The 25,540-nt window shown below is 47.0% G+C and overlaps 1 protein-coding gene across 1 annotated transcript in view; it reads right to left on the bottom strand.

Annotated features, from left to right (window-relative positions):
* Nucleotides 1-25,540, bottom strand: part of LOC143929798 (ovostatin-like) — a 214,208-nt gene that overhangs the window by 107,545 nt on the left and 81,123 nt on the right. The window contains exons 9-10 of the mRNA XM_077453774.1: nucleotides 22,593-22,719; nucleotides 12,287-12,401 (exon numbers count right to left, since the gene is read on the bottom strand). Coding sequence (XP_077309900.1) covers nucleotides 12,287-12,401; nucleotides 22,593-22,719 — 242 coding nt within the window. The remainder of the gene's footprint in view (nucleotides 1-12,286; nucleotides 12,402-22,592; nucleotides 22,720-25,540) is intronic.

The raw sequence follows: 25,540 nt of genomic DNA, 5'->3' as shown, positions 1-25,540 counted from the left end.
GGCCGTGTAAGATCTTCTGAAATGGGCCGAGATTTTCCTTGCCTGCCGCAAGATGTCCTGGACCCCAGGGTATTTGACAAGGAATCGCTGCACGACCAAGTTTAAGACGTGTGCCATGCACGGCACGTGCGTGATTTTGCCCTGTTTCAATGCGCTAAGCAGATTGGCACCGTTGTCACACACCACTTTACCAACTGTCAAATTGAGCGGTGTTAGCCACTCATCTGCCTGTGAACGCAAAGCTGAAAGGAGTGCCGGGCCAGTGTGGCTCTTTGCTTCCAGGCACAACAGACGCAGCACGGCATGGCAACGTCTCACCTGGCATGTGGAATAGGTTCTGGGGAGCTTGGGCGGTGCAGTGGAAGAGACGCTAGCAGCGGAAAAGGAGGAGGCAGCTGAGGAGGAGAGGGAGGAGGATGGAGTAGGAGGAGGAGAAGAAGAGTCAGGCCTGCATGCAATCCGTGGCGGTAAAACCAAATCTACACGGGTGCCACGGGTTACATGCTTGACGGCCGTCAGAAGGTTCACCCAGTGGGCAGTAAAAATGATATACCTTCCCTGCCCGTGTTTGCTAGACCACGTGTCTGTGGTCAGATGTATCTTGGCACCGACACTGTGTGCCAGAGATACATTCACTTGCCGCTGAACATGGCCATATAGCTCTGGGATGCCCTTCTCTGAGAAATACTTCCTTCCTGGGACCTTCCATTGTGGTGTTCCAATGGCCACAAATTTGCGAAAGGCCTCCGAGTCCACCAGTTTATATGGCAGTAGTTGGCGGGCTATGAGTTCTGACAAGCCAGCCGCCAACCGTTGGGCAAGAGGGTTATCCGGCGTCATCATTTTTTTACGCTCAAACATTAGGCCCACGGAAGCCTGCCTTTTTGCAGAAAAATGTGAGCTTGGCGTGATGGAAGGTGGAGTGGAGGACAATTGTGAGGAGAGAGGAGAAGGAGAAGTAGAAGACGAGGCTGGACGGTGAGAGCCTGCAGTGTGGCTTTGTGTGTTCCGTTGCTCCCACTGGGCTCGGTGATGGCTGCTCATGTGCCTTCTTAAGGCGGTCGTCCCTAGGTGAGTATTGGGCTTACCGCGACTAACGCGTTGACTGCAAAGATTGCAGATGGCAACGCTATTGTCAGCAGCGGACACGTTAAAAAAAGCCCACACTGCGGAGCCATGTGCCGGTGTCCTGGGAGCGCCAGATGTGACCGTACATGGTCGATGACTCGCTCCTGATACATTTGCAGTCTGCTTTGTCCCTGCTGTGCAATGTAAGTCATTGCTGCTTCTCCTCCCTATCTGCTGGTCCATATCTCCCTCTGAACTCCCCTCCTCTTCCTCTCTTGTGGGCACCCACGTGACATCACTAGACACGTCATCATCAACGTCACCTTCCCCACCGCTATAAGTAGAGTAGGCAGCAACACCGGGGACCAACCTCCTCCTTGGGCTGATCTGGGTACTGGCGTCAGACTGCTGAGTAGCGCTTGTTGCTACCTCCTCTTCCTGATCCAATACCAAGAGTGGCTGCGCATCAGAAATGTCCTCTTGATATGGATCGGAAAATAATTCCAGTGACTCAAGCGGAAGGTATGTGGTGGTGGTGGTGGTGGTCGTGTTGTTGGTGGTAGTGTCTTTGGGGGTGCACATAGCAGAGAGTGAAGAAGAGGGTGCAGATCGAGAGGATGAGGAGGGTGCAGAAGAGTAAGGCTGAGCGAGCCACTCAACCAAGTCTGGTGCATCCTTTAAAGTAATTGAACGCACCTTCTGCAACTTCCCACTTTGGCTCAAGCCTGTTGCTCCTGCCCTACCCCTACCACCCCTGCGGAAGGGCCTGCCTCTTCCTCTGCATGTCATTTTTTAAATGACCCTGTGACAAAACTCTTAGTCCCTATACCGCTGAAGGACTGCTGCAGTATAGGTGAGCGGTCAGCAGTGGTGCACGTCAACCCTATCTATTGTGGACCTATAGCGGTCCTTACAGAACAGCAGACTGTACCGCACTCAAGCCTATGTACCGTAGCACCCTATACCAAGTTACCAGTCCTTATAAGAACTTTTGTGGACCAAGCAGGTTGTGTATTAGTGTTTAGCAGACTGTACGTCAGTCCCTATACCGCTGAAGGACTGCTGCAGTATAGGGCAGCGGTCAGCAGTGGTGCACGTCAACCCTATCTATTGTGGACCGATAGCGGTCCTTACAGAACAGCAGACTGTACCGCACTCAAGCCTATGTACCGTAGCACCCTATACCAAGTTACCAGTCCTTATAAGAACTTTTGTGGACCAAGCAGGTTGTGTATTAGTGTTTAGCAGACTGTACGTCAGTCCCTATACCGCTGAAGGACTGCTGCAGTATAGGGCAGCGGTCAGCAGTGGTGCACGTCAACCCTATCTATTGTGGACCGATAGCGGTCCTTACAGAACAGCAGACTGTATCGCACTCAAGCCTATGTACCGTAGCACCCTATACCAAGTTACCAGTCCTTATAAGAACTTTTGTGGACCAAGCAGGTTGTGTATTAGTGTTTAGCAGACTGTACGTCAGTCCCTATACCGCTGAAGGACTGCTGCAGTATAGGGCAGCGGTCAGCAGTGGTGCACGTCAACCCTATCTATTGTGGACCGATAGCGGTCCTTACAGAACAGCAGACTGTACCGCACTCAAGCCTATGTACCGTAGCACCCTATACCAAGTTACCAGTCCTTATAAGAACTTTTGTGGAACAAGCAGGTTGTGTGTTAGTGATTAGCAGACTGTACGTCAGTCCCTATACCGCTGAAGGACTGCTGCAGTATAGGTGAGCGGTCAGCAGTGGTGCACGTCAACCCTATCTATTGTGGACCGATAGCGGTCCTTACAGAACAGCAGACTGTACCGCACTCAAGCCTATGTACCGTAGCACCCTATACCAAGTTACCAGTCCTTATAAGAACTTTTGTGGAACAAGCAGGTTGTGTGTTAGTGATTAGCAGACTGTACGTCAGTCCCTATACCGCTGAAGGACTGCTGCAGTATAGGGCAGCGGTCAGCAGTGGTGCACGTCAACCCTATCTATTGTGGACCGATAGCGGTCCTTACAGAACAGCAGACTGTACCGCACTCAAGCCTATGTACCGTAGCACCCTATACCAAGTTACCAGTCCTTATAAGAACTTTTGTGGAACAAGCAGGTTGTGTGTTAGTGATTAGCAGACTGTACGTCAGTCCCTATACCGCTGAAGGACTGCTGCAGTATAGGTGAGCGGTCAGCAGTGGTGCACGTCAACCCTATCTATTGTGGACCGATAGCGGTCCTTACAGAACAGCAGACTGTACCGCACTCAAGCCTATGTACCGTAGCACCCTATACCAAGTTACCAGTCCTTATAAGAACTTTTGTGGAACAAGCAGGTTGTGTGTTAGTGATTAGCAGACTGTACGTCAGTCCCTATACCGCTGAAGGACTGCTGCAGTATAGGGCAGCGGTCAGCAGTGGTGCACGTCAACCCTATCTATTGTGGACCGATAGCGGTCCTTACAGAACAGCAGACTGTACCGCACTCAAGCCTATGTACCGTAGCACCCTATACCAAGTTACCAGTCCTTATAAGAACTTTTGTGGAACAAGCAGGTTGTGTGTTAGTGATTAGCAGACTGTACGTCAGTCCCTATACCGCTGAAGGACTGCTGCAGTATAGGTGAGCGGTCAGCAGTGGTGCACGTCAACCCTATCTATTGTGGACCGATAGCGGTCCTTACAGAACAGCAGACTGTACCGCACTCAAGCCTATGTACCGTAGCACCCTATACCAAGTTACCAGTCCTTATAAGAACTTTTGTGGACCAAGCAGGTTGTGTATTAGTGTTTAGCAGACTGTACGTCAGTCCCTATACCGCTGAAGGACTGCTGCAGTATAGGGCAGCGGTCAGCAGTGGTGCACGTCAACCCTATCTATTGTGGACCGATAGCGGTCCTTACAGAACAGCAGACTGTACCGCACTCAAGCCTATGTACCGTAGCACCCTATACCAAGTTACCAGTCCTTATAAGAACTTTTGTGGACCAAGCAGGTTGTGTATTAGTGTTTAGCAGACTGTACGTCAGTCCCTATACCGCTGAAGGACTGCTGCAGTATAGGGCAGCGGTCAGCAGTGGTGCACGTCAACCCTATCTATTGTGGACCGATAGCGGTCCTTACAGAACAGCAGACTGTACCGCACTCAAGCCTATGTACCGTAGCACCCTATACCAAGTTACCAGTCCTTATAAGAACTTTTGTGGAACAAGCAGGTTGTGTGTTAGTGATTAGCAGACTGTACGTCAGTCCCTATACCGCTGAAGGACTGCTGCAGTATAGGGCAGCGGTCAGCAGTGGTGCACGTCAACCCTATCTATTGTGGACCGATAGCGGTCCTTACAGAACAGCAGACTGTACCGCACTCAAGCCTATGTACCGTAGCACCCTATACCAAGTTACCAGTCCTTATAAGAACTTTTGTGGAACAAGCAGGTTGTGTGTTAGTGATTAGCAGACTGTACGTCAGTCCCTATACCGCTGAAGGACTGCTGCAGTATAGGTGAGCGGTCAGCAGTGGTGCACGTCAACCCTATCTATTGTGGACCGATAGCGGTCCTTACAGAACAGCAGACTGTACCGCACTCAAGCCTATGTACCGTAGCACCCTATACCAAGTTACCAGTCCTTATAAGAACTTTTGTGGACCAAGCAGGTTGTGTATTAGTGTTTAGCAGACTGTACGTCAGTCCCTATACCGCTGAAGGACTGCTGCAGTATAGGGCAGCGGTCAGCAGTGGTGCACGTCAACCCTATCTATTGTGGACCGATAGCGGTCCTTACAGAACAGCAGACTGTACCGCACTCAAGCCTATGTACCGTAGCACCCTATACCAAGTTACCAGTCCTTATAAGAACTTTTGTGGACCAAGCAGGTTGTGTATTAGTGTTTAGCAGACTGTACGTCAGTCCCTATACCGCTGAAGGACTGCTGCAGTATAGGGCAGCGGTCAGCAGTGGTGCACGTCAACCCTATCTATTGTGGACCGATAGCGGTCCTTACAGAACAGCAGACTGTACCGCACTCAAGCCTATGTACCGTAGCACCCTATACCAAGTTACCAGTCCTTATAAGAACTTTTGTGGAACAAGCAGGTTGTGTGTTAGTGATTAGCAGACTGTACGTCAGTCCCTATACCGCTGAAGGACTGCTGCAGTATAGGGCAGCGGTCAGCAGTGGTGCACGTCAACCCTATCTATTGTGGACCGATAGCGGTCCTTACAGAACAGCAGACTGTACCGCACTCAAGCCTATGTACCGTAGCACCCTATACCAAGTTACCAGTCCTTATAAGAACTTTTGTGGAACAAGTGAGTTGTGAATGTTTAGCAGACTGCAGCAGAAGGGCAGCAGTCAAGTATAATATCCTTTCTATATTTGGAAGAAAGAATATTATACATGTACAAGCCTATTACTGTACCACTGATACCAGTCCTGAAAAGAACCTTTGTGGAACTAATAATAACAGCAAGTCTTTAAAATTACCCTCACTGCCTGACAACACTGCTTCCTTCCTGTCCCTATACAAATTGGCAAAAAAAGAGAACGATTAGTGGTTACTGGAACAGCTCTTTTGTGGACCTTGATAGTAACAGCTAATGATGATGATGATGATGATGATGATGAAAGACTAATCTGGCTGTCCCTGTAGCATACACCGTCCTTTCCCTTTCTCTAAACTAACAAAAGACACTCAGGCTGCTGCAAGAATCAGCAGCACAGCAAACCTATCAACACCTAACACCTATACCAGTCCTGAAAAGAACTTTTGTGTACCAAATAGCTAGTGGTTTATCTCTCCCTACTCCACACAGGAACCTGTCCCTATCGTAACAGAAGAAAGAATGTAAAATGGCCACCGGATCGGGTGTATTTATAGGTTAGGGGGAATGTACAAGTGTCCATGTGCTGTCATGTCTCAATTGGCTGTCCTGTATCACATGATAAACGTGTCACCAAAGGTTAAAGTTCTTGTATACATTAAACACGTAAGTCCGCCGCGGCGAACGACGGAAAAAGGCGTTCGAACGTGCGGACCGCGAATGTCGGAAATTCGCCGCGAAACGACCGCCGGGCGAACCGTTCGGCCATCACTAGTGAGGAGTTTATTTTTTTATAAGATTACGTACTCACTGACCTTCCCTGGTCCCAAATTAAAGTAGAACTACAGGCAAAACTTTTTCCTGACATGGCAGCATACATATGATATAATTCCACCCCTACATCCACCCACAGGGCCTATTTAACCACTTTCTTACCAGACACTTAAACCTCCCTCTTGCCCAGACCAATTTTCAGCTTTCAGCTCTGTCACACTTTGAATGACAATTGCACGGTCATACATCACTGTATCCAAATTAAATTTTTATCATTTTTTTCACACAAATAGAGCTTTCTTTTGGTGGTATTTAATCACAGCTGGGGATTTTATTTTTTTTATTTTTTGCCAAACAAACAAAAGAAAATGGAAAATGTTTCATAGTTTGTTATAAAATTTTGCAAACAGTTAATATTTCTCCTTCATTGATATGCGCTGATGAGGCGGCACTGGTGGGCACTGATAGGCTGCACTGATGGCCACAGATAAGGTGGCACTGATAGGCACAGATAAGGCAGCACTGATGGGGACAGATAAGGCAGTACTGATGGGCACAGATAAGGCGGCACTGATGGCCACTGATAAGATGGCACTGATGGGCCCTAATGGGTGGCACTGATGGGTGGCACTGATGGGCACTGATAGATGCATAGTCAGGTTGAAAAAAGAGAACAAAGTCCATCCAGTTCAACCATAAAAAATAAAAAAATAATAATATCATACAATCCCATATTTTGCTAAAGCAGGGGAAAAAAATCTTTCCTGATCCCCTGAGAGGCAATCAGATTTTCCCCGGATCAACTTTACCTATAAATGTTAGTACCCAGTTATATTATGTACATTTAGGAAATAATCCAGGCCTTTCTTAAAGCAATCTACTGAGCTGGCCAGAACCACCTCTGCAGGTAGTCTATTCCACATTTTCACAGCTCTTACTGTGAAGAAACCTTTCCGTATTTGGAGATTAAATCTCTTTTAGTCTAGATGTAAAGAGTGCCCCCTTGTCCTCTGTGTTGACTGTAAAGTGAATAACTCAACACCAAGTTCACTATATGGACCTCTTATATATTTGTACATGTTTATCTTATCCCCCCTTAATCCCCTCTTATCAAGAGTGAATAAATTCAGTTCCTCTAATCTTTCCTCATAGCTGAGCTCAACCATGCCTCTTATCAGTTTGGTTGCCCTTCTCTGCACTTTGTCCAGTTCCCCAATATCCTTTTTGAGAACTGTTGCCCAAAATTGAACTGCATACTCCAGATGAGGTCTTACTAATGATTTGAACAGGGGCAAAATGATAGCTTTCTCTTTGGAGTCCATACCTCTCTGAATACAAAAAAAGGCTCGCTTTGGAAAACGCAGCTTGGCATTGCATGCCATTATTGAGCTTATAATCTACTAAAAAACCCCAGATCCTTCTCCACTATAGATCCCCCAGTTGTACTCCCCCTAGTATGTATGATGCATGCATATTCTTAGCCCCCAAGTGCATAACTTTACATTTCTCAACATTAAACCTCATCTGCCACATAGTCGCCCAATTAGACAGAGCATTGAGGCCGGCCTGCAAATTGGAGACATCCTGTAAGGACGTTATTCCACTGCATAGCTTGGTGTCATCTGCAAAGACGGAAATTTTACTTTTGATCCCAGATCCAATATCATTTATAAACCTGTAGACTTTACCTTACACATGAGCCGTGTGTGCCGAACGGTATCAAACGCTTATTCAAAATCCAAGTATACCACGTCCACCGCTACCCCTCTGTCCAAGGTTTTACTTACCTCCTCATGAAAAGAAATCAGGTTTGTCTGCCAACTTGCCTTTCATGAATCCATGCTGTCTGTTGCTTGAAATATTTTTTTTCCTGCAAGAACTTGTCTATGTGGTCTTTTATTAATCTCTCCAGTATCTTCCCAACTATAGAAGTTAAACTAACAGGTCTATAGTTACTTGGTAAAGACTTTGATCTCTTTTTAAATACAGGCACCACATTCACCCTGTGCCAATCCAGTGGTACTATTCCTGTCATTAATGAGTCCCTAAAAATTAGATACAATGGCTTTGAAATTACAGAGCTCAATTCTTTTAGGATCCGTGGGTGGATGCCATTAAGTGTTTTTATCTTTCCCATATGTGATTTTTCCTTACAGCTAATATTAAAAGAAATCATGTTATGATCACTGCTACCCAGGTGTTCCTTTATCTGAACATCAGTAATACACTTTGCATGGTTTGAGATTACCAGGTCCAAGAGAGCATCATTCCTAGTTGGGTCCTCAATAAACTGGACCATAAAATTGTCCTGTAATAGGTTTTTAAATTTTTGCCCTTTAATTGTCCCAGCGGTGCCATTACTCCAGTCAATTTCTGGGTAGTTAAAATCCCCCATTATTATCACTGTCCCAGCCCTTGCAGTCCTTTCCATCTATACAAGGAGCTGAGTCTCCACCTCCTTATTAACATTGGGTGGTTTATAACAAACTCCAATGATTAACATTGAACTATGCACATCTGTATGCAGTTCCACCCATAATGCTTCAGACTCATCACACTCTCCATCCACCAGGTCCAAATTCACACTTGCTTTGAGATCACTTCTCACATACAGATAGACCCCTCCACCTTTCCTTTTTACTCTGTCTTTCCGAAAGAGTGCATAGCCAGGAATATTAATAGCCCAGTCATGTGAGGAATGAAGCCAAGTTTCAGCAACACTGATTACATCAAAGCTCTCTTGATGCACCAGAGCTTCCAACTCACCTATTTTGCTTGCCAGACTTCTGGCATTGGTGAAAAACACAAAATGCAAAACGCAGGGCGCCCCCCTTCCCCAAAGCACCCACCCCCCCCATGTTGAAGCCGTGCAACCTGATACGGTTCAGGAGGGGGGTGCTCGCTCATCCCTACCCCCCTTCCTGTCCGGCTGGGCTGCGTGCTCAGATAAGGGTATGGTATGGACTTTGGTGGGACCCCCACACCGTTTTTCGGTGTAGGGGTTACCTTAAAAACCCATACCAGGCGACGGGGCTCGCAAGGTGTCAATCTCGCCGATGGAAGCAGCGACATTGACTTCCTTCTCTAATCCCGTCGTACCTGAAGTTACGTTCAAAATTAACAGACTTAAGTCCATGTGTGGGCAAGTCCATTCATTTGGAAAGTCCGGCAGACTAGCACACAGACGAGAGGATTGTCCGCTAGAAAGCCGAGTCTGGCGGACAATTTTGAGTCAAGTCTTCCAACGGACTTTATGGAAGAAAAAGTGTGCTGGAGCCCACACACAGTCGAACTGTCCGGCAGACTAAGCCCGCCGGATAGTCTGATCGTGTGTACGCGGCATTACTTTTACTTTCAATGATAATAGTAAACAGGACATATAGAGAGGCTGAATCTCCTTAATGGGGGTACAGACAGAAGTAAAAACTGACAGGTGCTCTAATGCCTCTCCACCCCATCCAAAACAAAAAAAGTTATGCCTTTAGTTATACTCTACTATTGAGCAGAATTAAGTTTGGCCCTCCACAACAGTCCCAGTTTTTCATGTGGCCCCAAAATTATTTGTACATAACAAAAAAGTGGCCCTGGGATTCCCCACACTGTATGAGATATGTGGTGCCCTACCCAAGAAATGGTGGGTGTCCCCTAAAAATACTGAAACCAAACAAAAAGTGAAAATAGGGAACTGATACCTACTTGTGGCTACCACAAGTTTATTTCAAAAATGCAAAATCTAAAAAAAAAATGGCAACTCAGTATCCCAACGCACAAAACTATCCTACCCCCTTCCCAATCCACCCCGGTCCAAAAGACCCAAACTCCCACTCCCACCCCCAACCCAATCTCACCCCCTGAACAGAACCCCAAGAACCCCCATCCCCTGAAAGACATATAGAGCCTGTCTATTGCTAGAGACCCCAAGGTAGCGCTGCTCCTAAGGTATAGACTGTGTATGCTACAATGAGCTGAGCTAGTGAAACACCACAAGGTCTGTGGACCAATGCATTCATATTCCGATAGTTAGTGGAGGTGGCCAACTGGCTCACATTGCACAAGAATCCACATCACTCAATACCAATGCCTGAGGGTCACCATGAACGTGGCAAGATGAGCCCAGGTGGACGCTTGCATGTAGGGAGTAATCTGGCATGTACCAAAGGTACTGTATAGTAAGAAGTGAAGCAATCCAAGCAAAAGGAGAGTCTGTACAGTCCAGCTAGGTGTATGCAAGCACATTAAACACGCCAGAAGTCCTGGTATTGGGGCTAGGGATGGCCCAACTGTTCGTCCGGCGGTCGGATCGCGGCAAACTATTGCCGCTGTTCGCCTGGCGGACATATGTGTTTACAGTGTGAAAGAACTTTGACCCATGGTGACACATCCATCATGGGGCACAGGACATCCAATTGAGACATTTCAGCACATGGACAATTGGACATTCCCCCTACCTTATAAATAGACCTGATCTGGCGGCCATTTTACATTCTGTTTTATGTCAGTTTAGGGACAGGACGCTGTGTGGAGCAGGGAGAGACTGTAGTCACACAAATTGCTAGCTATTAGGTCCACAAAAGTCCTTTTAAGGACTGGTATAGGTGTAGTACAGTATATAGGGTTCAGTGCACTGCTGTGCTGGTAATTGCAGCAGCCTGTCTTTTGTCAGTGTAGGAACAGGACGCTGTGTGCAGCAGGGACAGTCAGTTTAATTACTAGCTAGCTATTACTATTAGGTCCACAAAGGTCCTTTTAAGGACTGGTATAGGTGTACAGTATATAGGGTTCTGGTGCACTGCTGTGCTGGTGATTGCTGAGTGCACTGCTGACTGATTCTGCAGCTGCCTTTTGTCAGTGTAGGGACAGGACGCTGTGTGGAGCAGGGACAGTCAGTTTAATCACTAGCTATTACTATTAGGTCCACAAAGGTCCTTTTAAGGACTGGTATAGGTGGATAATATACAGGGTGCTGGTGCAGGGCTGTGCTGCAGATTACTGCCCTATTCTGCAGCAGTCTTTTATCAGTGTAGGGACTGAGGGACAGTCTTCAAAGCACTAGCTACTAGGTCCACAAAGGTCCTTTTAAGGACTGGTATAGGTGTACAATATATAGGGTGCTGGTGCAGGGCTGTGCTGCAGATTACTGCCCTATTCTTCAGCAGTCCTTTATCAGTGTAGGGACTGAGGGACAGTCTGCAAATCCCTAGCTACTGGGTCCACAAAGGTCCTTGTAAGGACTGGTTTAAGTGTACAATATATAGGGTTGTGGTGCACGGTGCTGGTGTCAGTGCTCTATATCACGGTGCTGGTGTCAGTGCTCTGTATCACAGTGCTGGTGTCAGTGCACTCTATCTCGGTGCTGGTGTCAGTGCTCTCTCTCTGTCTCTGTGCTGGTGCTGGTGTCAGTGCTCTCTATCACAGTGCTGGTGTCAGTGCTCTCTATCTCGGTGCTGGTGTCAGTGCTCTCTCTCTATCTCAGTGCTGGTGTCAGTGCTCTCTATCTCGGTGCTGGTGTCAGTGCTCTCTATCACGGTGCTGGTGCCAGTGCTCTCTACCACGGTGTTGGTGTCAGTGCTCTCTCTTTATCTCAGTGCTGGTATCAGTGCTCTCTATCACGGTGCTGGTGATCATCTTCTGCACCCTCTTCATAGCCTACCCTGACCTTTCCTCTCCTCCATTGCCTTCATGCGCTCCTGAGACCTGCATTGTCAAAATTTCACAGATAAAAAAATAATGCTTGTAGTTGTCGATCCCAGATTCACTTCATACATGTGTTATGTCAGTGGCCAGGTGGTGGGACTATGTGTGCACAGCTAGTAAGTATTTTGAGCTGAAAATATGACCTGTAGGTTTTTAAAGTTCGCCTGCTATTGAAGTCAATGGGGCCCTCCTCAAACTTTGCGGTTCGCAAACTTTTGGCCGCCTTCGCAAAACGTCCCGTCGGAAGTTCGTCCATCTCTAATTGGGGCAATGTTGGTGAAGTGTGGATACAGTCTCCCCTGTATATCAAGCACAGTAGCCCAACATGTGTTTCTGCAGCCAGTACGTTGGGGCTACAGTCCATGGCCATGACCATTCTTTTATCTCTGTTTGCAGCAGATTTACTTTAAATTGGAACAAAAGAGGTAGACATTACCTGTCCCATTTTCTTTCATTGTGATGTCACACGTGAGATAATTTGAGAGTCCTGAAAATGGTAATTTAAATTTTTCCAAGTCTAGGGATTCACTGAACGTGCCGTTCTCATCCAGCTGCAAGAACAAAGTAGAAGTGAGTGTCATAAAGACATAAAGCAAGCCAAGTCAGCCCACCAGGCCTTACTCATAGCTTAAATAATAATTTTGGTTGGACTGACTCTCTTTAAAGCTAAATTACTGAAATACTGTGCCCTGAGTAACAAAAAAAAAGTATTAGTTTATAAACAGTAATTGAGGTTATAATAATAATTATTAATAATAAACATATAAATATTTCAGTAGGGAATAGGTGTTAGGCCTCATGCACACGAGACGCAGTTAAATGAACTCATTCAATGTTATCCTATGTGTCCATGCACACAGTCTCGTTTTTTTCCGTTTATATGCAGTTGCGTTTAATCTCGTTTTTCCAGAAGCAAAAAAATGCGTTCAGAAACAAAAATTTCTGCGTTTCAGACGCAAAACGCGGCTAAACGCGGCTAAACGCGGCACCCGCGTTTAGCCGCGTTTGCGTTTATATGCGTTTTTAAAGGTGACCTTTTTTTTTACATTAAAAATCTCAAAAATGATTGCAAATTATGAAAAACCATTAGAAAAATATTTTAAACAATTGCAATTGCAAGTGGACAATCCACAACTTGTGGCAAGTGACGTGGCAAGTGGACAATCCACAACTTGTGGCAAGTGACATGGCAGGTGGCAAGTGATGTGGCAAGTGGACAATCCACAACTTGTGGCAAGTGACGTGGCAGGTGAAGTGGCAAGTGACGTGGAAAGTGGACAATCCACAACTTGTGGCAAGTGACGTGGCAAGTGACCTGGCAGGTGACGCGGCAAGTGACTTGGCAGGTGACGTGGCAAGTGGAAAATCAACAACTTGTGGCAGGTGACTGGCATGTGACGTGGCAAGTGGACAATCCATAACTTGTGGCAGGTGACGTGGCAAGTGACGTGGCAAGTGGACAATCCACTTGTGGCAGGGGACGTGGCAAGTGATGTGGCAAGTGGACAATCCACTTGTGGCAGGTGATGTGGCAAGTGACGTGGCGAGTGGACAATCCACAACTTGTGGCAGGGGATGTGGCAAGTGATGTGGCAAGTGGACAATCCACTTGTGGCAGGTGACGTGGCAGGGGACGTGGCAAGGGACGTGGCAAGTGGACAATCCACAACTTGTGGCAGGTGATGTGGCTGGTGACGTGGCAAGTGGACAATCCACATCTTGTGGCAGGTGACGTGGCAGGTGACGTGGAAAGTGGTGTGGCAAGTGGACAATCCACAACTTGTGGCAGGTGATGTGGCTGGTGACGTGGTAAGTGGACAATCCACAACTTGTGGCAGATGGCATGGCAGGTGACGTGGAAAGTGGACAATCCACATCTTGTGGCAAGTGACGTGGCAGGTGATGTGGCAAGTGACGTGGCAAGTGGACAATCCACAACTTGTGGAAGGTGACGTGGCAGGTGATGTGGCAAGTGATGTGGCAGGTGATGTGACAAGTGGACAATCCACATCTTGTGGCAAGTGACATGGCAGGTGACGTGGCAAGTGACGTGGCAGGTGACGTGGCAAGTGACATGGCAAGTGGACAATCCACATCTCGTGGCAAGTGACGTGGCAGGTGATGTGGCAAGTGACGTGGCAAGTGGACAATCCACAACTTGTGGCAGGTGACGTGGCAGGTGATGTGGCAAGTGACGTGGCAGCTGACGTGGCAAGTGGCATGGCAAGTGGACAATCCAAAACTTGTGGCAGGTGATGTGGCAAGTGACGTGGCAGGTGACGTGGCAGGTGACGTGGCAAGTGATGTGGCAAGTGGACAATCCACAGCTTGTGGCAAGTGACGTGGCAAGTGGACAATCCACAACTTGTGGCAGGTGACGTGGCAGGTGACGTGGCAAGTGAACAATCCACAACTTGTGGCAGGTGACGTGGCAAGTGACGTGGCAGGTGATGTGGCAAGTCACGTGGCAAGTGGACAATCCACAACTTGTGTCAGGTGATGTGGCTGGTGACGTGGCAAGTGGACAATCCACAGCTTGTGGCAGGTGGCATGGCAGATGACGTGGAAAGTGGACAATCCACATCTCGTGGCAAGTGACGTGGCAGCTGACGTGGCAAGTGACGTGGCAAGTGGACAATCCAAAACTTGTGGCAGGTGACGTGGCAAGTGACGTGGCAGGTGACGTGGCAAGTGATGTGGCAAGTGGACAATCCACAGCTTGTGGCAAGTGGACAATCCACAGCTTGTGGCAGGTGGCATGGCAGATGACGTGGAAAGTGGACAATCCACATCTCGTGGCAAGTGACGTGGCAGCTGACGTGGCAAGTGGACAATCCAAAACTTGTGGCAGGTGACGTGGCAGGTGACGTGGCAAGTGATGTGGCAAGTGGACAATCCACAGCTTGTGGCAAGTGACGTGGCAAGTGGACAATCCACAACTTGTGGCAGGTGACGTGGCAAGTGACGTGGCAGGTGACGTGGCAAGTGATGTGGCAAGTGGACAATCCACAGCTTGTGGCAAGTGACGTGGCAAGTGGACAATCCACAACTTGTGGCAGGTGACGTGGCAGGTGACGTGGCAGGTGAACAATCCACAACTTGTGGCAGGTGACGTGGCAAGTGACGTGGCAGGTGATGTGGCAAGTGACGCGGCAAGTAGACAATCCACAACTTGTGGCAGGTGATGTGGTAAGTGACGTGGCAGGTGATGTGGCAAGTCACGTGGCAAGTGGACAATCCACAACTTGTGGCAGGTGATGTGGCTGGTGACGTGGCAAGTGGACAATCCACAGCTTGTGGCAGGTGGCATGGCAGATGACGTGGAAAGTGGACAATCCACATCTCGTGGCAAGTGACGTGGCAGGTGATGTGGCAAGTGACGTGGCAAGTGGACAATCCACAATTTGTGGCAGGTGACGTGGCAGGTGATGTGGCAAGTGGACAATCCCCAACTTGTGGCAAGTGACGTGGCAAGTGGACAATCCACAACTTGTGGCAGGTGCCGTGGCAAGTGACACGGCAAATGCAAGTGTACAACTGCTCTCTATGCTGCTGCTGCTCACTCTGATCAAAATAGCAGAAATAGTTAAAAAAAATGCTTTGAGAGCTTGGGGAGGGTCTACATGATGTTATCTTTATAAACGCGTTTAAACGCAAACGCGTCTAAACGCGTCTAAACGCGGCATGCAAACGCGGCAAAACGCGCGTTTCTAAATGCGCGTTTCAGCTTTTTTTTAACAGAGGTTTCATCTGCGTCTCGTGTGCATGAGGCCTTATACTCTGTCCCTGTCAGAGCAGACATGTCAGGCTTTCGGTTTATGGTGAACAGCTGAATGAGGCTATTCACATGCAGTTTAGCATATATTCCAACTTTCTAAAATGGGGACACCTATTAGCAAAAGTATGTAGGCATAGGGCAGGCCCCCATGCCACCCCACCTTAAGGCTAGGTTCACACTATTGCGATGCGGGAACGCCGCGAATCCGCAGCGTTTTCCCGCATCGCATACCTCCCGCCGGCAGTTCACACTGCCCTATGCGGACGGCTGGGGGTGTCAATGTTATGTTAATGACACCCCCAGATCCGTCGGCATATCGCAGTGCGATCTGCCGACTCGCACAGGAATCGGATCGCATGGTGTGAACCCCCATGCGATCCGATTCCGTTGCGGACCCAAAAAAGGGTCCTGTGCGAGTTTGCTGCGGGACAGCTGCGAGTTCAGCCATACTATCTGTATGGCTGAACTCGCAGTGCTACGGAGATCGGATGTGATTTGCTGTGCGAATCACATCCGGATCTCCCCCCGCAGCAGTGTGAACCCAGCCTAAAGCAGAATTTTACAACAACAAAAAAATGGTTTAGCACATAAGTGCTTTTTTTTAACCAGTACTATTCCCTTATATTGGCTTTTAAAATTTACTAATGCAGCAATTTAGAAATTGGGTGAAAGGTTTAGAACTGGGAAACACTTCTTGACAAATAATTAGTGCATTTTATATACTATATAGATCAGACCAAAATGTGGGATAAATGAGGTGGAAGTGGGGATGGGGCTTTGTTCCAAATCAGGGACAGTATCAAAATCAGGGACAGTTGAGACCTATGCAGTTTAGTTCTGCTTTAGTCTCACATGTCATCATTTTGCCACCTTTTGTCTACAGTGGTAACTAAAAATGCCGCGTACACATGATCAAACAAGTGGGTGGAAAAGTCCGGCAAACTAAAGTTCGCCGGACAATCCCCCTCCGTGTATAGCCTCCGGCATACTTTTTTGACCCGAAAGTACGGCGGACTTAGAAAGTAGTTTTGCACTCCAATCTTGCCGCCGGACTCGCATTTCGGCGGACAATCCGGCCGTGTGTGTGCCAGTCCGCCGTACTTTTGAAATGAACGTACTTTACCCGCCCGACAGAAGACCGGGCCACCACCTGTAAAAGAGCTATAAGAAGGCGCGGTGGCCCGGCAGAAGAACCGAAGAGGGGGACAAGACCCCCAAAGTCGGAAGAAGAGGCCGCGGCGAAGAAGAAAGCCGGATTCCTCCGCTAGTAAAAGAGCTACAAGAAGATAGCGGAGGAGTCCGGCGAGAAGACTCCCGAAGACGGAAGACCCCCGGAGCTGTGCAATAAACTATTTTATCTTGTGTGTTGTGTTTTTTTTGTACTTTATTTTACAGGTGAATGGGTAGGGGTACATTGTACCCCATACTCATTCACATAGGGTGGGGGGCTGGTATCCAGGGGCTCCCTTATTAAAGGGGGCTCCCGGATTCCGATAAGCCCCTCACCCGCAGACCCCGACAACCAACGGCCAGGGTTGTCGGGAAGAGGCCCTTGTCCTCATCAACATGGGGACAAGGTGCTTTGGGGTGGGGGGGGCCTCGCGGCCCCCCCTTCCCCAAGGCACCCCCCCATGTTGAGGGCACGCGGCCTGGTACGGCTCAGGAGGGGGGGCGCTCGCTCGTCCCCCCTTTCCTGGCCAGCCGGGTAGCGTGCTCAGACAAGGGTCTGATGTGGACCTGGGGGGACCCCCACGCCGATTTTTTTCGGCGTTGGGGTTCCCCTTTAAGTCCACACCAGGTGGCGGGGCCAGCGACGTCTCCTACCTGGAGACGCGCTCGAAATGAGCGGATTTTCCTCCGCGTGCGTGGGCGAGTCCGTTCATTTCAAAAGTACGGCGGATAGTACGGCAGACTTAGTACACCGTATTAGTCTGCTGAAAAAGTGCCGTGTGTGGGCAAGTAGCCCGTTCGGAGAGTCCGACGGACAGTCTGGCGGGAAGTCCGCCAGACTAAGTCCGTCGGATAGTCCGCTACGTGTGTACGCGGCATTAGGCAGCACAGCAAAAAATGGCATAACATTTTCATATACAGTAAAATCTTGGATTGGGAACATAATTCATTACAGAAACATGTTTGTAATTCAAAGCACTTGTATATCAAAGTGAATTTCTCCATAAGAAATAATGGAGACTCAGATGATTCGTTCCACAACCATTTATTCATAAGTCCTTCAGTTTATAGTCCATATAAAAAGATTATAGCAACGTGATAGGTTGTATAACCATAAAATGTCCATCCACAAATGGAAGCCTCCACAAAGGGATTAGAAGAAAAATCCAACACGTGCTACAGAGTATAAAAGAGAAGAGAGGCGCCTCTAAGTGTAGCACTATGGTTGCATTTAATGAAGGTACATTTAGCAACTCACATGGTTGATGAATAAAAAAGGCACATACCTATAAGTATGAAGGCATCCAGGATAAAGCTGTCCACATAGATTGGCCTCCTCACCGCCAGCTCTCACCGCTGCCAATCTGCAATCGTGACCGGGAAGACTTCCCTGCAGTAGAGCGTTCTGACAGCATGGCTTGATTCGCTCGTGCAGCACAGAGTGGAAGGGATGACATTGATGGCAGTGAGGAGGACTGTCTATGTGGACAGCTTTACCCCAGATTCCTGCATACTTATGTGCCTGTTTTAATCATCAACCACGTGAGTTGCTAAATGTTATACCTTCATTAAATGTAACCATATAGCTACACTTAGAGGTGCCTCTTTTCTCTTTTATACTGAGTTGTGACGTGACGCTACCTGTATATCAAGTCAAAATTTATGAAAAAATGTTGCTTGTCTTGCAAAAACCAAATAACTCTCAAACCAAGGTTTTACTGTATCTCAACTTTTATACAATCCATCTTTCTATAGATTCTTATAATTCCTATTATTTATCTGGCAAAACATATTGAATACCAGGCAGTCCTCAAGTTACAAACATCTGACTTATAAACAACTCATACTTACAAATGGAGGTAGTGTGATGTCACACGGCTTCCTGAAACCACCGATCAGCCATCTTGCTGCATGCTGCGACCTGTTTGCAATCCCACATCACTGCATGGCCAGTTAACCCTTCCCTATGCTATCCAAACTTAAAAATATTTATTTGGCTGGAGTTACATTTAAAAATGTACCTGTTCCAACTTACATACAAATTTAACTTAACCACTTTCAGACCGGACCATTTTGCTGGTCAAAGACCAGACCACTTTTTGCGATTCGGCACTGCGACGCTTTAACTGACAATTGCACGGACGTCCTTTTTTTTCCCACAAATATAGCTTTCTTTTGGTGGTATTTGATCCCCCCTGCGGTTTTTATTTTTTGCGCTATAAACAAAAATAGAGCGACAATTTTGAAAAAAAACATTATTTTTTACTTTTTGTTATAATAAATATCCCCCAAAAATATATAAAAAAAAATTTTTTCCCTCAGTTTAGGCTGATACATATTCTTCTACATATTTTTGGTAAAAAAAATCGCAATAAGCGATTATTGATTGGTTTGCGCAAAAGTTATAGCGTTTACAAAATAGGGATCGTTTTATAGCATTTTTATTACCGTATTTGCCGGTGTATAAGGCGACCCGGCATATAAGACGACCCCCTAAACCTACAGGACAAAAACGCTTTTAAAACTGTACTTACCGTATAAGACGATCCGGCTTTCGAGGCTTCCGAGGCTTCATATTTCTTCCTTCTTCCTGCATTTGCTGGAGCCAATCACGGCGAGCGATGTATTCTATTAATGAATACAAAGCCTGCTTGGATTGGCAGAGGCTGTAACATCATCAGCCCGCGCCGCTCTGACTCTCCAAGCCAATCAGAGCAGGCTACAGAGTAGCCTGCTCGGATTGGCAGAGGTCGTTACTCCAATCCGAGCAGGCTTTGTATTCATTTGAATACATCGCTCACCAGGATTGGCTCAGCGGTATATACTGTATGTAGCCGAAGCTACATACAGTATTACCGAACACCCAGCCGGCATCCGAGGGGCTGACCCGGCGTATAAGACGACCCCTGCTTTTTGGCCAATTTTTTTACATGCAAAAGGTCGTCTTATACGCCGGAAAATACGGTAATAATTTTTTATTATTTTTTTTTTACTAGTAATGGCGGCGATCAGCGATTTTTATTGTGACTGCGACATTGTGGGGGACCCATCGGACATTTTTGACACATTTTTGGGACCATTGTCATTTATACAGTAATCACTGCTATATAAATGCAGTGATTCCTGTGTAAATGACACTGGCAGTGAAAGGGTTAACCGGTGGGTGGCAGTGTAGGGGTTAAGTGTTCCTAGGGGTGTGTTACTAACTGTGGGGGGGTTGGGCTTTCATTTAGTGAACACTGATCTCTGCTCCAATCACATGGAGCAGAGATCAGCGTCAATAGTTGCTAGGCAGAATGGAGAAATGCTGTTTACACGGCATTTCCTCCATTCAGCCTTCCCGTGAGACGATCGCGGGGATGCCCGCGGTGATCGAGTCCGCGGGTCCCGCGACCGGACTCACGGGGGTCCCGACCAGCGCGGGAGCACGCCGCGCTCCCAATGGCAGGGCAGCATTGAAGATTGGACATACATGTACGCCAATATGCCTGCCCGTGCCATTCTGTCGACGTACATCGTCGTGCGCTGGTCGGGAAGTGGTTAAGAACAAACCTACAGAACCTATCTTGCTCATAATACTCCAATACTGCTTGTATTAGAGTTTGAATCTCTAAGGTTTTTAATGTCGCCTGTGTCACCTTCTTTGTCCTGATGAGTGACCACTGTCACCGAGACAAAAAGTTACAAAAGTGCAAAATTGTTTTGTCACTGGTAAAGCATGTGAAGGGAAATCTTGCAAATGGAACACCCGTTGCAGTATCCATCCAAAATGGCCACAGAATAGGCTACAGTTGGCTATTAAGCTCATCCAAAAATAGACATGGTCTCTTAGATCAGATTCAGATGCAAACAGCAATTTACAGGACCCTTCAAGCATTAAAACGGACCTTCAGTAATTTTTTCATCTTTCCATCTATTAAATCTTCTGCCCTTGTTGTTTTACCTTTGGATAGTAAAAAATGTTTTTCTGCCCGTAAATATACCTTATACAGCCCACTTCCTGTCTCTTGTCTGGTAAAAAACCTAGGCTTATGACATCATGCGCAGCTCTCTCATACTTGTGAGAGTTTGCCGGGAAGGGAGGGTGGATGCATCATAAGAGGGCCAACAAGAACTGCAGAGCTGGAGGTGTGCCTCTGTGTGTCAGTGTAAATCCAGGAAGTGAACAGGCAGTAGCTTCAGCTACCCACAAGTAAAATGGATGCAGCCAGACTCAGTGGAGGGAGATTTCTTCAGCATATTTGGCAAGGGCAAGTACAATTGCAGTATATAAAATATGTTTAGGCAGGGTTGCTAGTAAATTTACCTGCCGGGTATAGTGGCCTTGGCCAATTGATAGGAGATCAATTGATTCCACCCTAACTCCGGAATTGCTGCACTTCTCTCTTCTGTCACTAGATGGCTGGGTATCTGGGGTCACTAGTTAAGACAAGGGCATTGCAAGGACAGATTAAGAATAGATGGGGTATCTCAACCAATGGGCAGGGATCTTCTTGGGTCCCTTGGCCTGCTGGAAGAGCCTATTTATTTGGGTGAGGTCAGGTGATCAGGGTTCTGTGCCACCTGGATGGCTGTCTGGGTGGACGGGCACTGTGCTGCTGCTAGGCCAAAGCCTGGGACCTATCCAGAAGCAAGAGAGCAGTGTAGGGTTGGGAATGTGGCTTGCAGTCCAACCAGAAGTGACAGTTCTGCCAGCTGGAGAACTTGTTGTTGTTGGATGTAGCGGGGAAGCTGTCGCCACTAAGGGACCATCCACCTTATTACCAGGGACCACAGTGAGTAGCTGAAACAAGTACCACAGCAGTATTCTCACCAACCAGGGACGGTGAAGAATTGGGAACTTCAGCAGGTGTCAAGCCAGGGACCCAGCCAGCGGAGGCGATGCTTGCAGAGCAGCCTTGTGTGTCAAGCCAGGGACTGAGCAGGCCAGTGGGGTGACACTTGAGGAGTATCTGTGAGTGGTAAGTTAGAGACCCAGCAGGGATGCGGGGTTGACGCTTGAGGAAGATACTCAGTGAGAAGATTGGAAGAGCTCAGGAGATCCAGTGGCAGTGGATCAGAGAGTCTAAGTAATAGACTGGGAGCTCAGCTGAGTGAAGATCTAAAGAGGAGATTGTGGTAGAAGTGAAAGCGTTCATTGAAAACCTTTGTTAGAAACTGTTCAAGATTGTTGCAATAGGAGACAGCATGTCTACACATGCAGATGTGGTGCTCGGCTGGGTGCCTTTTCCTGCATGGCTGTCTACCTATAGAAATCTCGGAGTCTGCTAATAAACATTGCAACTACTAAAGGGTGTCCTGGCCTTAAACCCTCTATCCCACAGTTATGTTCAAGAAAAAATATATCTCTTTGCATTTAAGAAGTGTCTGGCACCCATGAATCCACCTTGCACTACACCCAACATACCTTGTAACCCACTCTACATAGAAGGATGTCAGCTATCCCTAACTCTGGAGGTTCTCATTAGACCAAAGGGGACTTGGGACCTTGCTACAATAATATGCAAAGTGGTTGGAGGGAAGCTACTGAATGGCAAAGATGTTTTTATTACAAATTATGTGAGCAGACTGCAGTTCCTTTTTAAGAATTGACATATTAGGGAAGGATGAATGGAGAGTAGGAAAGAGACACAGCAGGCCAACTAATATATCTGGCTTCTCCAGGATTGTTCTTTGAGAATGGTTAGTTTCCCATAGCTGCCTGTACCCTAGACATGAGACATAATCAATTCAAAAACCCTCATGAATTCAGCAGGCCCATTTGGATTCTGTAATAACCATTCCATGTAATCACCTCTTTTGTAAACTCTTCACAGATGTCATTAATACCCCGAAAGCAGTTGGCTTCTGTTCCATATTTAGGTACAGTTCTGCAGCATCGGACTATGACAGTGCCTGGTACAGGCTCCCCATATACGTATCTGGAGAATAGAAGTATAAGCATTTGTGAGGAGGAAAGTATTAAATAGTATAGCACATGCATTGTAAATACAATGTTTCAGACTTTTTTTCTAATATTGATCCTGTAAGGTCTGGCTTGTTCTAGACCAGGAAGACCAATGTTGTTATTACTGGTGTTGGAGCCAAAAGGCCTATATAAACTGGAACACTGCAAGGACAGATTACTGAGTGGCCTTCAGCTAGTTTCTTTTAACCCGTGACCTGACCTGCTGAATGATCCGGCTTGATTTGTGACTTGCTTTTGGACCTTTGCTTGCTCATTCAAACTTCAGCCTGCCTGCTTGACTCAGCTTACTGCCTTCTGCCTTAACCCTTCACTGTCCAGCTGTTACCAACCTCAGCTTGAATCCTCACCTCTGATCCTGTCTCTTGAATTGGTACTCTTTTTGCCTGACTATTACCACCAACCTTGGCTTGAATTTCCATTTATGATCCTGCTTTCCTGAATTGATTCCTTTTTTGCCTGACTATTGAAAACGTTGGCTTTAATTCCCAACTCTGATCCTGTCTCCTGAATGAATTCCTTTACTGTCTATTACAAACTTTGGCTTTCATTCCCAACTCTGATCCCTTCTCCTCTATTGGTATCCTTACTGTCTGATTATTTCCATCAACGTTTAATTTCCAACCTTACCTTAGCTTATCATCCCTACCTTCCCAACTTTATTAACCTTACCTTACCAACCTTAGCTTGAAGCCTCCCTGATCTGAAAACTCTGATCCTGGCTCCTGAATTGGTTTCCTTACTGCCTGACTACTACCAACTTTGGCTTCAAATCCCCAACTCTGATCCTGTCTTCTGAACTGGTACCCATACTGCTTGACTACTACCACTTTTGGCTTGAATTCACAACTCTGATCCTGTCTCCTGAACTGGTACCCTTTCTGTCTGACTATTACCACCAACCTTAGCTTGAATTCCCAACTCCAATCCTGTCTCCTGAATTGGTTCTTTTATTTTCTGACTATTGCCAACATTCGTATGATACCCAAATCTCATCCTGTCTCCTGACTTGGCTCCTTCACTTTCTGATTATTACCAACTTTGGCTGAATTCCCAAATCCAATCCTGTCTGCTGAACTGGTACCTTTCTGCTTTGCTTTTACCAACCTCAGCTTGTATCATGTCTAGGTTCCTGTCAGCTGCTCTTGTACACCAATGTTCCTGCATCTGGTTTCTATCCGGGGGTTTACCTGTCAAGCTTAACAGATCTGGTGTTACCTGTAATGCCGACACTCCAGCCACTACATGTTCTTGCACTCCCTGTTGCCACCTCCTGGAGTGTTAGACAGGAGGTACAAGAGAGACCCCATCGTCAACTTGGTTCCCACCAAGATTGCGACATCTCCTTATCATTCACACTGTTAATATATACATGGTAAAGATTTACCAAGTATCCTACCTGCTCCAGTCACAATCCTTTCAGTGTGGGGTTTTACTACAGCCCCACCTTTCCATGAGAAATACGTACAGCAAGTGTAGGAAACGCTCCTTCCACTAGTTAATAGACATGATTTTCTTTAAATCTTTCCACTGTCTTCTAAAGCCTTACACCTGTATGGAAATCTAGAACTCCAAGTCTTCCATAGACTTCGAAATGAAATGTCTTACAATACATAATGTGGTCACTAGGGATGATCAGAATGATTCAGGCAAAATGTATTTCTACATTAGAGACTCTCAATTTTGATTTGAGCTGCATAGACAAAATACCCTTGAAAAAGAAACTCGTTTTTTTTTTATTCTTCTAAATTTAGAGTTGTGGGGGATTTTTTTGGATGTGTGAGTGCTTTGGCCTAAAAACAGGTCCCGGGTTGTTCAAGTGGACTCTGTAACACTCAGGAGTCATTTCAAGTCCACTGCACCCTTAAGAACCACCAAAAACATTTTAAATTCAAATATTGGGTTTGATTTACTAAAACTTGTGCACTCAGAATCTGGTGCAGCTTTTGTGAAATGGACATGTTCTGTAGGCTCTGAAGGGAAACCTTGAAATGCGTTAGCTGATGTGTCTACAAACTTAGCAAATTTTGCAAATGGACTTAAGGAGGAGTTCCAGCCTGGGGGAAAAAATTCAAAGTCAGCAGATACAAATACTGTAGCTGCTGAATTTTAATATATGGACACTTACATGTCCAGAGAGCCTACAATGTTGGCACCCCTGCCAATTTTCAGATCGCCTGTCAGGTGCTGCCGCTGCCATCTCCACTAAAGGAAACCACCTGTGAAGCCTCTCGACCCCACTGTGCATGCATGAAGCATGTTGTGCTTTCTAATTGGCCCAGCGGCAGAGGAGGGAGAAGGGGGGCCAAACTTCTGAGGGATGGTGCCGTGGCACTGTCTCCCAGAAGTGGGGGCAGGGACCCTCCGGTGGCAAGTATCCCAAGCATGCTCTTGGATAGCAGATGACAACCCAACAGAAGGCTTTGGCTACAGCGGTCTGGGACTGTTGTACGGGAAGCTGTCAAGGGACCCTGACTTTGGGAGCGATCTGGAGTGGTGGTTGGAAGAAATCAAGGGTTACAGAGAAGAGATACTGAACATCTCAGAAGTGCTCTGAGCACTGGAAGATATGAAGTTTCTGGCTGTTCAGGATTGGGAGCTGGTGATCGCCTACAGACAGCTGTTAGATGCTGCTCAACAGCAGGGCTGGGCTCCCTTTGGCTGGAACTATCCATAAGTAGCAGCCAATAGTTCTGAAAGCCTGGCTGAAGTGTTGGCAATGGGGCAGAGTAACAGGGATTTTATTGACTTTTCATCAGAGGATGTTATTGATGATG

Source organism: Lithobates pipiens, unplaced genomic scaffold, assembly GCF_037356315.1.
Source record: "Lithobates pipiens isolate NorthernLeopardFrog02 unplaced genomic scaffold, aLitPip1_a1.2 Scaffold_25, whole genome shotgun sequence".
Classification (NCBI taxonomy): Eukaryota; Metazoa; Chordata; class Amphibia; order Anura; family Ranidae; genus Lithobates; species Lithobates pipiens.
Note: the sequence above shows the minus strand (reverse complement) of the source record. Positions and strands in the feature narration are given on the sequence as shown.